Raw genomic sequence first — 11,239 nt, 5'->3', positions numbered from 1 at the left:
GCTTCAGGTGGCGGGTTCTACCTCTGAATTTTATATCTATAATCTTATTTTCCTTATGACCAACCTCCGTTCTTGTTTCCACCCATGTAAATTGGCGATACACACTATGCACACTCTCGCTACACAACATTTTCGGTTGTTTCAGGCGCGTCTATTACTTTTAAAAAGAAAAAAGGCTACGGAAAAAACGTATTGACGTTGGCTGACATCCGAGATGTGTTTGTTTCCCCGCGGGATTTTTCGGGATCCCTTTTTCTAAGGCTCCCAATTTATGGGCAGCGGCTCAGCTTCGACTTCATAAACGCGTTTGTAGGTTCGTGTTGTACTGATTGAACCATTTATCTCTCTACTATGACTTCCTTTGCCCGTCAAACGCTTGCCCCACCCCGACTCTTTCGTAATATTACGCACACACACACACACTGGATATATAATAATATCGGCCGGGAAAGAAAGTTAGAAAAAACGGCCAACCTTGGCACTATCGACTGGTTTCTTTTTAAAATTCTCCGGGACTTTATTTTTCCCCTTTCAGTTTAACGCGACGAAACGGACACAAAAGTTACATCTTGGTGTATGTGGGAGAAGTGGTTTGTTGTGTTGGAGAGTGTCAAATCCATCCCGGCAAAGCCGCCGCCACCAACCCAAAAGGATTTGTGTGGTCTTCACGTTCACCGAAATCCAAGTGCTGTGTCCAATGTCTAGAACTAAAAAAGAAAAAATGTCAAATGCGTACACTGTGTGTGTTCTCTTGTACGCACTCTGCAACAGTTCCGGCTCGAGTTGTCTGTAAATATGTGGCCGTCTTCCGACGCCATTGGCAGCTGCGGTTATTATACCATTGAGTTGTCATGTTCGCAATTCTTCATTTGCGTAGCAGTTGGGAAAACAAAAACAGTTGCAACTGAGCGGGAATCCTGCGGCTGACAGACTTTTCCAATCCTGAAATTAACCGACAACAAATTGTGATGTAAAGAACTGGTCCAGATATTGGAAATTTAAAAGCGTAGGAGAAATAGAGACGACGACCTTTATCCGCGACTGCGTCAACCGGTGGGCACACGCCGCTGGACCAGAGGGATGGGAAACGGGTATAAAAAGGTGCCAAATGGCCCAGTCAGGACACAGTCGACACTTGCCTCTTCTACCTCCTTCATCATCTTCTTCTTCCACTACACTCACCCAACCACAAAATGTCCAGCAGCAGCATCCAGCAATTCCTTCCCCGCTCCTGTTCGTTGGCCGCTTTGGTCTTCCTGGTGGTGATGGTCGTGTTGGCCGTTTGCGTCACTACCACCAAAGCCGATGGCGGAGACGTCATGAGCGGAGGTGAAGGCGGAGAAATGACGGCCATGGCTGATGCCATCAAATATCTTCAAGGATTGGACAAAGTCTACGGTCAAGCCGCCCGGCCCAGGTATAATACAAAATTCAAATTTCTAAAAAAAACATTTGCCAAATTTTTTCCAACAATTGTTTTGATTTTTACGTGTGTGTTTTACCTTAGTGTGTGGTCGTTTTGACCTTTTCTATTGAAACATTCATCGACAGGTGACGTGTACCGTCATCGATTGCATGTATATCCTAATTCAAAGTGATTAGTTTGATCCTCTTCATTGTGTTTTTTGAGACTCTTCCTTTTTGCTCTCAAATGAACCTCAGCAGAGCCGTCCATTGTTTTAACATTGAAACTGTGTTAGCGTATGTTCAGTATCAGGGGCGGTAAGATTGTCCAGTTACTGCAGCTGAAGCAACTCGACCGGCGCTACGACAACTCACTCGTTCGTCCCAGGTATCAACTCAAATTCAAATCCAAAGACTTTGATTTTTCCCGCTCAATTCTAAATTTAAAAAAAAAAAAAAAAAATCACAACATTTTCTTTAAAAAAGCAATTTTGATCACCGCGCAGCACCTCAATAATGAATCAAATAATTTTAAAAAGCAAATTACCTTCACACCAGTCACATATAACTCACAGCTAGCGATTCTCCCGCAAAGGTTTCTTTCCTATTTTGCACGCACTGAAAACAAATCAAAATTAAAAATTTGTTACACTTTTTTCTCAATTAATAAATACGAACCAAATTGCTAAAAGATCAGCAAAAACCATTTGGCTTTAGCATGCGGAATGCACGGAACTGTTTGAATGATTGTCTAGTTGCACTCACCTATTATATACTTCAGCTATTTCAACTTTTCACGCATGATGTAATCGCGTCGATTGTTAATTCCAATCATCCATTTCCGTTGGGTTCCTGATTGCAGATTCGGCAAGCGAGGACGTCTGCCATACTTTGACATGGAAGACCTTCCCCTTCACCCACAAGTTTGTTCTTCTTTTCTTATTTCTAACAAAATTGAATAAATTAATTAAACACTTTGGAACACTCAGCACGCTTATTAAGTCGCCGGGGCAGGATCGACCCGAATAAGCCAAGCCGATGACAAATGATTATTTCTCCACTCCATTTCCGGCTTGGGAGAATGGACAAGGCGCGAATTGCTTTGCTGACTTGAAACCAAAATTCTGAAGGAAAAGAAGAAAAGAAAGAAAATATTTAATTTGTAGTTTTGATTTGTGTTGTGAAAATTATTTCTGTCCGTTTCCTTCCAATTATTGATTATATTATTTTAAGCGGTATTATCTTAAACTCTACTATATTTGAAATACTCGTGGAAAACGGAATAACCAAACGTTTCGTATTCTGCATTGTCGTCGACCTATTTATTTCCTGGCGATTTTACTGATGAATGTGTCACTCGACTTTTGATTGCTTCATGTATAACCATTTCAATCTTTCGTCTTATTTCTGCTGTATGAGTCTTTTACGTAGATATTGACTAAAATACCTAGTGTGCAACATACACGCCTCGTTCCAGCATCTCTCAGCCTTCCATTTCTTTTGACGACTACACAATCGATAGACACACGTTCAATACATGAACTCGACATCCAATGTGGACGGCAAAAGTGTCAATTGAGAATTGATAAAAGACTCCCATAATTACCACTTTGTCGGAGCAAATATTTTATTCTTCAAGTGCCACCAAAGACGTAGAGAAAAAGCACCAGAGAGAATAATCCTGGCATTACCGTCTAGACCATTCCGCTTTTATTTAAGCCTAAAAGTTTAAACTTTGCCATCCGTTTTCGATCAAAAGAAGATGGAGAAACTGCTGACGAAAGAAAACAAAGTGTCACTCTGATTCCCGACCGGTGTTCTCATGTTGTACAAAAAGTATTTGCAAAACTATTCCGCGCACGCAAGTGACTTTACAGCAGGGCCTCCAGAGATGATAATAATTCCGTGAGTGCTCTGCGCTCACGGAGCTAGTCGCACGTGAATGTTTCATGCACCGCATCCGACAGGGGGCAAGACAAAAAAGTCTGAAAAATGGAAGTGCGTTCTAAAATTCACAAGACGTGGGGGGTTCGATGGATCATGTGTCGGGATAATCGAATCCCTTAGATAATACCCGAAGAATATCTTAAGGGTTTTTACAAATGCTACATTGTAAATAATAAGCAATAACTGGCATAACAAGGATCATTGATCCTGGCTTGGCGCTCCATCTTGTCGTCCATCAAATAAAAGATGAAAGTGGAGTAGCAATCGCCATGGAAAAGGGTGGATCCTAATTGTATAACCTACGCTCAATATTCAATTGGGAGAGAGACGAGGACTTACGGACTGATAACTCTAAACATTTCCAGGTATTCCAGTTTAACACTAGGGGGATAGGAGAGGCTATTACTCGAATTCGTAGAAACCTAAAAACGAGATCGCGCTTTTGTGCAATTGTGTAGAAATGAAATCAATTATACGGAATGATTGATGAATTTACGAGTCGATGCGCTCTCCCGACTTTTAGAAGGTTCGCTGTAATAAACCAAAAATTATAATTTCAGTACTAATCATGTCTAAATTTAGAAAATAATACCCTTCAATAATCAATAACATCAACGTCCGTGTTTATGTATTCTCACGTTTAGGTACGTAGACTTTCAACAATAACTAAATCTAGCAAAAAATAAAAAGCTATTAATAAGACCAGGTAATCAGCACCAATTTTCTAGTGGAACGAAAACAGTTTCAAGATCTCAATTCAACAATCAATGTTGGGTGTTTTAAATCAATAGATGTTGAAAGATTAGCAAGATTAGCAAGAAAAAACTGTTTAAAAAGTTTTCAATGTAGCATACCTTTATTCTGATTAGCTTGTTGCTGCTGAAATTATCTTGATGTCCAATTTTGCTGATTAGACCTACCTATTCTAAACAAACCTGCAGAAAAAATGTAAGTATTAAACTATTGATAAGGTTGAGTTTAGCTCAACGGTAGAAATAGACACCAACTTGTTTCCGAAAAAGAAACAGTCTTTAACCTTATTATAGATTCAACACAATCTGGGATAAACATGGCTTACAGATAAAACCTGGGTAGAATTGAGTGAAGAAGAATCAATTTTCATTATTTCACATTTGTTGCCGAGTTTCAATTGATTAAATTGATTCACTTCAGAAGTTCAGACTCTTGCTGCTTTGGCATTCAGGGTTTCTATTTTTTAGCTACCATCAAAACTACTGAAATGTGAAGACCAGTCAAGTATTCAGTAACATTTTTTTTATTGTTGAATAAGTTAAGTCACCAATATAAATAAACTATTTATCCTTTTAACAAGGAAGGATTGAACAGCATGAAAGAGAACTTTGAAAAGAATCAATTATTTTGTTCCTTCAAAAATTCGACAAGGAAATGACGTAACAGCGTTGCCATGAGGAGCCACTTGTAAATACAACTGAATAAGTGTGTATTATTAAATCGGTTTTTTATTAAGCGTACAACAATACCAGAATAAAAGTAGAGGGACCGTAAGGAAATATAGAAAAAATAAATCTTAAAACATTTCGGGGATGGCGAGAGGATAAAAGTGCTGAGAGACACGTAAAATATGGAGAAAAATTGTTTCCTTTTTTGACTTTTTCAATCTATCGCAGGCGATTTGCAGGTGAATCCGAAAATGGAAAAATTCTCAAGTCCATCAAGCTAACGACCATTAGTACTCATATTTCCCAATTCGGTTTTCTTTTGTTAATACAAGTTGAAGGTGTGTGTCACAGTGCGTTAAAACACTCAATGAACGAATCGACGATTTTCTTCTTCTTTTTTTGTACCGTCGCGGTATGGCAGTTGAAAAAGGTTCGACAATGAAAAAGAAAAATGAAGAAAAAACCCAATGATTTCCAAATATTAAACGTCTCCAACTACATTCGCTACAATAATTTTGGAACGCGTCGTCATACAGTTCACAAATAGAAATGGGGGTGGTGTTAATTAAGATTTTTTCTTTTTTCCGTGTTGACCCACCAAAGAATTGGAATGGATCCCCGTTGTGTTTTGTGTGTGGTGTAATAATAAGAGAAAAAAAGATAAGAGAAATCAAAAAAAGGGACAAGAATTAAAAGACACAATCGAAACTTTTTGACTAAACTAGAATTAATTTCTTTTTTTGTAATTTTTTGGCGCAATTTTGAAATTTTTTTTTTGAATTTTCGAACAAGTTAAGGATCGACAACTCACTTGAGGAGAAAAAAAAATTATAGATGAAATCAGGGCGATTGTTGTTAATTAATAAAAAAGGTGGGTGGGGAAAGAACCATTATTCTGAAGGATAATGAAAAAGAAAACAAAAAAACAGCAAATTACAGGCTCGTGCACAGCGAAATAGACACAAGAGACGAGAGAGAAAGAGAAAAGGGGTAAGAGCTACTAGGTGGTGGTGGTGGTGGATCTTTTTGCCTAAAATGAAAACGGGCCCCAAAAAAAGTAAGTTGGGCTACTGAGCGCCCCCTTCTTCTTCTTTCTTCTTCTCTTTCCTTTTCAATTTCACTCGAGACTGCAGGCCAGGAAGAGATTGTTGGAGTTGGCCGGCACCAGCTGATGACCCGGTGGCAAAATGGAGAAGCCGAGGAACATGAAGGTGCGAATGACGTCAGCGCGATCGGCCCGATCCTTGGACAGGGCCAAAATGACGTGACTGCATTGCAGTTCTTCCTCGGCGTACTCCAAAAGAGCCACGAATCCTTCCTTGGAGCCGGTCTGGACGAGACGTGATGGAACCTCCAGGTAGAGGCGACCCCGCCACAAAACACCTTCCCAGCGCCAATCTCGAGTGGCCGTCAATTCCAACACAAATGCCAATCGAGTCGGTTGTTGACGCGACGCTTTGACCAATTCCGCTCCCTATTCAAATTGAAATGAATTAAGTAAACTTGAACGAATTCAGCTAGAAAGAAATAAAAGTATAGATTTACAATGTGTTGTTGTTGTTGAATAACTTCCTGGCTGTTGGCAGAGAGCTGTTGTTGCTGTTTATTGTTGTGATTATTCCCCACACCACCGTGGCTACTACTGAGGCCCTCTGGCGGTGTCGATCCTACTTGATTATTAGCGGCGTGGGGCACATCAGGACCACCACCGAGGCCCCACCCCCAGCCTAATTGAACAGCAAATCAAACACACACACGACGTTGTTATTATTCCAATCCATTTGGCACAAGATGAAAAATCAATTTTATTACCTCACGACGAATGGCTCGACCGTGGCCAAGGGCGTAACATCAGACGATCCAGACATGGAAACACCTCCCCTCACCTCACTTGACGACCTGCACAAATGAAATTTGGTTAAGAAAAGGACACACGACAACAACACAAATCGAATTAAGGTAAACAGTTGAAGAGAAGACAGTAAATAAAGAATTAACTCATCGGGTGGGACAATCAACAGCAGAGACATGGCATCGGAAACTCATTCAGTCAACAACTGAACTGCAAATGTGGTGGCAACACACACCAACCCCCACTCCTACTGCTGGAAAGATTCTTTTTCTTTCACATGACGCCCGATCGCATTTGCACAAGAGCCAGGAAATCGGCCCAGTGCCAAGATCGCCATCACGTTGGTGAAAAATATATAAGTAGAAGAACTTGGGGAGAAAAACTCTGTGTGAAAGAGAACGACACATTCCTTCATGTTTGTCTGCAGAGTCTTCCATCTGGTGGCGGCTAAAAATAATACAAGAAAACGCCCCCCTTCACCAACAACAAGAACCCCATTTTTTTTTAAATCATTCCAAACAAAATAAAACGTGTGACGTCAATCTTTTCTTTTGCCACTGCAACCAAATCATTCACCCATGACAATTTGTAAATAAATAACAATGCAGACCGAACCAATGTAGAATTCTTATTTCGACCGTTGCCATGGAGATTCAAACTCTTTGCGTGTGCTTTGTTTCTGCAGTCTTGGTGACGTCACACTAGCCCAGATAGCAACTTTATCGATCGGCGAACAAAGTCTACGTTCCCAACGGCCGATCGATTGCGAAATTCGGGAACAAATAAAAGAAGCCAAAAACATTTCCAAACAAATTGCATCACCCACCGAAAAGAAGAAATTCGGCTTTGTTCCGTTAGTGGATGAAATTATTACCAGGTCATGAAACATACATTCGAATAATAATCTATGAATATATACGTCGTAAAAAGAAACAAGATATCGCCAGGGTTTCCAGTATCCCAGCCCCATTCCCAGGAAGCTCGGTTCGCATACGACCGGATACCATTCGATGACGGCGGTTTAGAATATCGTTCACAGTGGCAGAAAAATAAGAAATGGTTAGGACTTGCTTGGCCTGTCTCAAGTTTGGAAACTGTCCAGGTTTCACAAGATCTCAAATGGCGTAGTTGGAAGTCGACACTATTGACGTCTATCGACTCGGACTTCTTCTTTTTGCTTTTTTTACCCATTGTTATCAACCAGACCAAATATTGAAAGAGGAAACCCTGCAGGAGAAATTGTTACACGGGGAACCGAGACGACGTCAGCGATTTGGAAATAATTGAACAACCCTTGAACCAGTCGAGCACGAGCACAATCGGTGACTAGGTACGTGATCAAACAAGATAAAACTTGGAACATGCGAGCAGATGGCGATTGCATTAATAACGAAATGTCAACCATGTAAACGAATTGTGCCAACGATTTGCGCATGGAAACTTCTGGAATATTGGCGAAAAAGGTCAAACGGCCATTGCAGATGCCAAGATGCGGCGTTTCTGGCTTTGCAATAAAACAAGAAGAAAATAACAGCAAAACAAGGCCGAAGGGCTGCGCAGCGCAGTATCGACGATGACGTAACTAAATTTATTATTTTTTTACCAAAGCCTTTACTGAATTTTATTTCTAAAAAAACATTTTCTACCGAAAAATGGGACACGAGACATGACTGGGCCTTGATCCGCAATCGTTGAACTATTCGATTAATAGATAAATTTATCGTAGACATAATAATTTGTTCTGTTGCTACCCGCTTTGGCAGCAGCTGAGACTGAGAGAAAAAGGACAAGAAGGGGAGGGAGACGTCACGAAGCAAGATGGCCGCTGCCACCCTTTAGACTTTTTCCTTCATTGCGTATTTTCCCAAACAAGAACAAAAGAGGCCATCAACAGGAATAATGCCAACAATTCAAGGACTAGGTATAATGAAAAGAAAAACGTGAAATAAAAATATACTCACGAATAAAATGTTAGGGCTGGCATGGCTTTTAACTGATGAGGACTATTGTTGACTTCTCCAATTAACGATAACGCTTCAGAACCGAAAATAATCATACTCACTACTACTTAACCACCAAGTTTGTTTGGTTTCACTTATCGAATCGTCGTCTTCTGCTGTTACTTCCAACATAAGGATCCAATTCTGGATGGATCCGACTCTGTGAAATGTTCGTTTGAGACTATTATCTTCTGGATCGAGTGCTGCTTCCTTTTATAACCTCCCCTCCCAACCACCCCTTTTCTGATCAGAGTTGGCCATCTAGCGGCCGTGACCGTCAATCCTTCGGGAAAGATCCGAGTCATGCAGCAAGTGGACACACGAGTTTTCACTTTTCATCCATCAGTTTCAATCGAAACTCGCCAAAATCTTTCAATCCCGACTTGCTTTTTCCTCATTTCGTTTATGAATAAGCACGTGAACTGGTAACAAACTGCTGATTCGGAATTTTAAGAAATCAAAACTTCCGTGTTGCCAATTATGCAAACACAGGAAATCTCAAGTGTAACGCAATTCGAAGCGAAGGTTGTTCGTCCTTTGTTCCACCGAATATCTCGTATCCACATCCTTTCTAAATGATTTCCAACCCTTTTCCATTTGACCTATTCAATCAAAAGGCTGTCAAACCTGATAAACCTCATCAGCATTAATTTATACAATAAGGCTCCAATAACAGTTTTGATTTTTATTGCCTTTTATTTTATTTGAGATGAGTGGAATTTCTTTTATGTAACGTTTAGACATGAACAATACTTACATTACTTTCGACACACTTTATAAAGATTTCATCATTCGACATGACTAGCACAGATCATTTCTATTGGTCCAAGGTTAAACTTATTGGATTTCATCTCTGACTGATAGCCGAGATCCCCTGCCAAGAAGATAATAACCTTCACAACGCAAGATAAACGAATTAAAGACATATAAACTTTTATCTGCACTGAGAGATTAGTGTTATAAACTATAATGGCAATTTTCTGTTACTTAATTTTACCATAAACTTAATTGACTATAGTCAGACAAAAGATTTCGGATTGATCTGAACATTTATTCTTCTTTCCATACAAATTCTTCAATTATTTCTCCTTTTAGATTCATTTCTGGTTACTTTTTAACGACGTATAATGTCGTCAGAATTCAATACACTCTGATCGACTTGACCATAACGACTATGACGTCACAACTTCTTGGTATTTATTCAAGGCGAGCCAGAAAATCTTTGCATACAAGTTGTTTTTGATATGTTGGCAGAGTTTGACTTTTTGCCTGACAGTAAATGAGCGCTGGGTCCAACAGAGAAAAATGTAAGAAAAAATTATACTCGTGCAGAATCACGGTAGGTCTATCATTTGATTGAATTTGTCCTCTACTAATACTAGCAATAGCAACAACACAAATCAGAATCACGACGTGCTTATTTAAATATTAATTAATAACATCAAAACTGGAATTGAAATAGCTGCTTTTCGGATAGGCTATTTACAATTTTAAGGATTTCGGGACAATAATTCCAAGGTTGACTGCTTGTGAATGCAAAATTCGGACAAAGTGTGGCTATCGAACCGACCGATCTGTTTTCCAGCAAACATTAGACATTGCTCATCAGACGGGAGACCTTCCCTTTCCTGAATTTTGTCTTTCACGCAAGCGATTGTGTCTGAAGGCTCAACTGTAAGAGTGATAGTCCTACCGGAAAATGTCTTGACAAAAATCTGCATTTCGATCTATTCAATAACAAAAGAACTCTTATAAATTGTCATTATAAGAAAAGGAGAAAAACTTTTTAAACAAATCTTACCTCATTTTTCTTCGGAATTGTTGACGAGGAAACTCGGATTGATTTCATGGCACGATTAAAAGCATCCAGATACTTTTGTTCGTCTGATGACGGTATTGAAATCTGGAGGAGTCGAGTTGCCTCGGCGACTTTTAATTCGTTGATTCTGATTCTGCCATTTTTGCGCAGCATTGAAACGATTTCCTTAATGGCTGAAGCATCTAAAGTGTGGGGAATTAAAGTCATTCTTGTTTCACTCTCTTTTATGCTCTGGGAATTCCAGTAAGGTCCATTTTGGTCAAGATTCAACAGATTTGAAACATTTTGGCACAGCTGAGAGCTGAATGTCAAGAAAAGAACTGGATGAGTTGGGTGGAAATGAGATGCAAATTCCAGCAGTTCTTTGACAGGGAAATGCAAATCAAATTGAAATGCACCAACATTTAATTCTGATTGTTGGTTGTTGGAGGCTGACTTTAACAAAACCTCTGTCGATGACACCTGTACGATAAATGAAGATCCACTTAAATTATATGACCCGAGACGAATAGATGAGCATGGGAATTCTATAAATTGTTTCTGCATCTGGTTTTCTTGAACCTGTAAATGTAATAACAATCAAATGACCTTGTACTTTTTAAACTTATGTGATAACAAAATTACCAATGAAGCAGGTGCAGCTACGTTTATACGTTTTGTATCTCTAGAAGACATGGCGGACTTTGTGTGACTGTGAAAATAAATGAAACCACGTTGATAAGACAACTAACTTACACGACGACGAACTTCGCGATTTCACGTGGTTGTTGACACATTTTGAACCAACGACGTTGCC

At 39.6% G+C, this 11,239-nt stretch overlaps 3 protein-coding genes and 3 long non-coding RNA genes across 11 annotated transcripts; 1 reads left to right on the top strand and 5 right to left on the bottom strand.

Moving 5' to 3' along the window:
• Nucleotides 1-134: 134 nt before the first annotated feature.
• LOC124316088 lies at nucleotides 135-2,344 on the bottom strand. 5 transcript variants are annotated; one of them, XR_006911798.1, is made up of 6 exons: nucleotides 2,170-2,344; nucleotides 1,952-2,022; nucleotides 1,503-1,841; nucleotides 1,030-1,439; nucleotides 762-942; nucleotides 135-707 (listed from the first exon to the last, which is right to left on the bottom strand). It is a non-coding gene; the product is annotated as an uncharacterized LOC124316088 (long non-coding RNA). The 5 variants fall into 5 exon arrangements; XR_006911801.1 differs by having other exon boundaries at nucleotides 840-942; XR_006911800.1 differs by having other exon boundaries at nucleotides 135-942; nucleotides 2,083-2,344.
• On the top strand, nucleotides 1,194-2,885 carry LOC124316087 (neuropeptide F-like). 2 transcript variants are annotated; one of them, XM_046781829.1, is made up of 4 exons: nucleotides 1,194-1,417; nucleotides 1,712-1,792; nucleotides 2,267-2,327; nucleotides 2,394-2,885. In XM_046781829.1, the coding sequence occupies exons 1-4, from the start codon at nucleotides 1,194-1,196 to the stop codon at nucleotides 2,403-2,405; spliced, it is 378 nt and encodes a 125-aa protein (XP_046637785.1). In that variant the 3' UTR covers nucleotides 2,406-2,885. The 2 variants fall into 2 exon arrangements, with proteins under 2 accessions (XP_046637785.1, XP_046637786.1); XM_046781830.1 differs by lacking the exon at nucleotides 1,712-1,792.
• LOC124316090 lies at nucleotides 2,411-3,770 on the bottom strand. The gene is made up of 2 exons (XR_006911803.1): nucleotides 3,691-3,770; nucleotides 2,411-2,528 (listed from the first exon to the last, which is right to left on the bottom strand). It is a non-coding gene; the product is annotated as an uncharacterized LOC124316090 (long non-coding RNA).
• A 71-nt stretch (nucleotides 3,771-3,841) lies between these two features.
• On the bottom strand, nucleotides 3,842-4,450 carry LOC124316089. The gene is made up of 4 exons (XR_006911802.1): nucleotides 4,439-4,450; nucleotides 4,206-4,286; nucleotides 3,944-4,023; nucleotides 3,842-3,882 (listed from the first exon to the last, which is right to left on the bottom strand). It is a non-coding gene; the product is annotated as an uncharacterized LOC124316089 (long non-coding RNA).
• A 346-nt stretch (nucleotides 4,451-4,796) lies between these two features.
• Nucleotides 4,797-7,815, bottom strand: LOC124316051 (ornithine decarboxylase antizyme 1-like). The gene is made up of 3 exons (XM_046781791.1): nucleotides 7,812-7,815; nucleotides 6,318-6,499; nucleotides 4,797-6,246 (listed from the first exon to the last, which is right to left on the bottom strand). The coding sequence occupies exons 1-3, from the start codon at nucleotides 7,813-7,815 to the stop codon at nucleotides 5,890-5,892; spliced, it is 543 nt and encodes a 180-aa protein (XP_046637747.1). The 3' UTR covers nucleotides 4,797-5,889.
• On the bottom strand, nucleotides 6,373-11,230 carry LOC124316086 (polyubiquitin-like). The gene is made up of 5 exons (XM_046781827.1): nucleotides 11,068-11,230; nucleotides 10,426-11,004; nucleotides 8,586-10,351; nucleotides 6,585-6,671; nucleotides 6,373-6,499 (listed from the first exon to the last, which is right to left on the bottom strand). The coding sequence occupies exons 1-3, from the start codon at nucleotides 11,116-11,118 to the stop codon at nucleotides 10,115-10,117; spliced, it is 867 nt and encodes a 288-aa protein (XP_046637783.1). The 5' UTR covers nucleotides 11,119-11,230; the 3' UTR covers nucleotides 6,373-6,499; nucleotides 6,585-6,671; nucleotides 8,586-10,114.
• Between the last annotated feature and the right edge of the window lie 9 nt (nucleotides 11,231-11,239).

Source organism: Daphnia pulicaria, chromosome 11, assembly GCF_021234035.1.
Source record: "Daphnia pulicaria isolate SC F1-1A chromosome 11, SC_F0-13Bv2, whole genome shotgun sequence".
Taxonomy (NCBI): Eukaryota; Metazoa; Arthropoda; class Branchiopoda; order Diplostraca; family Daphniidae; genus Daphnia; species Daphnia pulicaria.
The sequence above is the reverse complement of the archived record's forward strand: the minus strand, read 5'-3'. Positions and strand labels throughout refer to the sequence as shown.

Coding starts and splice junctions, on each gene's coding strand:
- LOC124316087 (XM_046781829.1), top strand. CDS start 1,194: ATGTCCAGCAGCAGCATCCAGCAATTCCTTCCCCGCTCCTGTTCGTTG. Junction 1,418..1,711: donor GGTCAAGCCGCCCGGCCCAG/GTATAATACAAA, acceptor GCGTATGTTCAG/TATCAGGGGCGGTAAGATTG. Junction 1,793..2,266: donor AACTCACTCGTTCGTCCCAG/GTATCAACTCAA, acceptor TCCTGATTGCAG/ATTCGGCAAGCGAGGACGTC.
- LOC124316051 (XM_046781791.1), bottom strand. Junction 6,247..6,317: donor TTCAACAACAACAACACATT/GTAAATCTATAC, acceptor CAATTTGAATAG/GGAGCGGAATTGGTCAAAGC.
- LOC124316086 (XM_046781827.1), bottom strand. CDS start 11,118: ATGTCTTCTAGAGATACAAAACGTATAAACGTAGCTGCACCTGCTTCA. Junction 11,005..11,067: donor TAGCTGCACCTGCTTCATTG/GTAATTTTGTTA, acceptor TTACATTTACAG/GTTCAAGAAAACCAGATGCA. Junction 10,352..10,425: donor CAATTCCGAAGAAAAATGAG/GTAAGATTTGTT, acceptor GTTATTGAATAG/ATCGAAATGCAGATTTTTGT.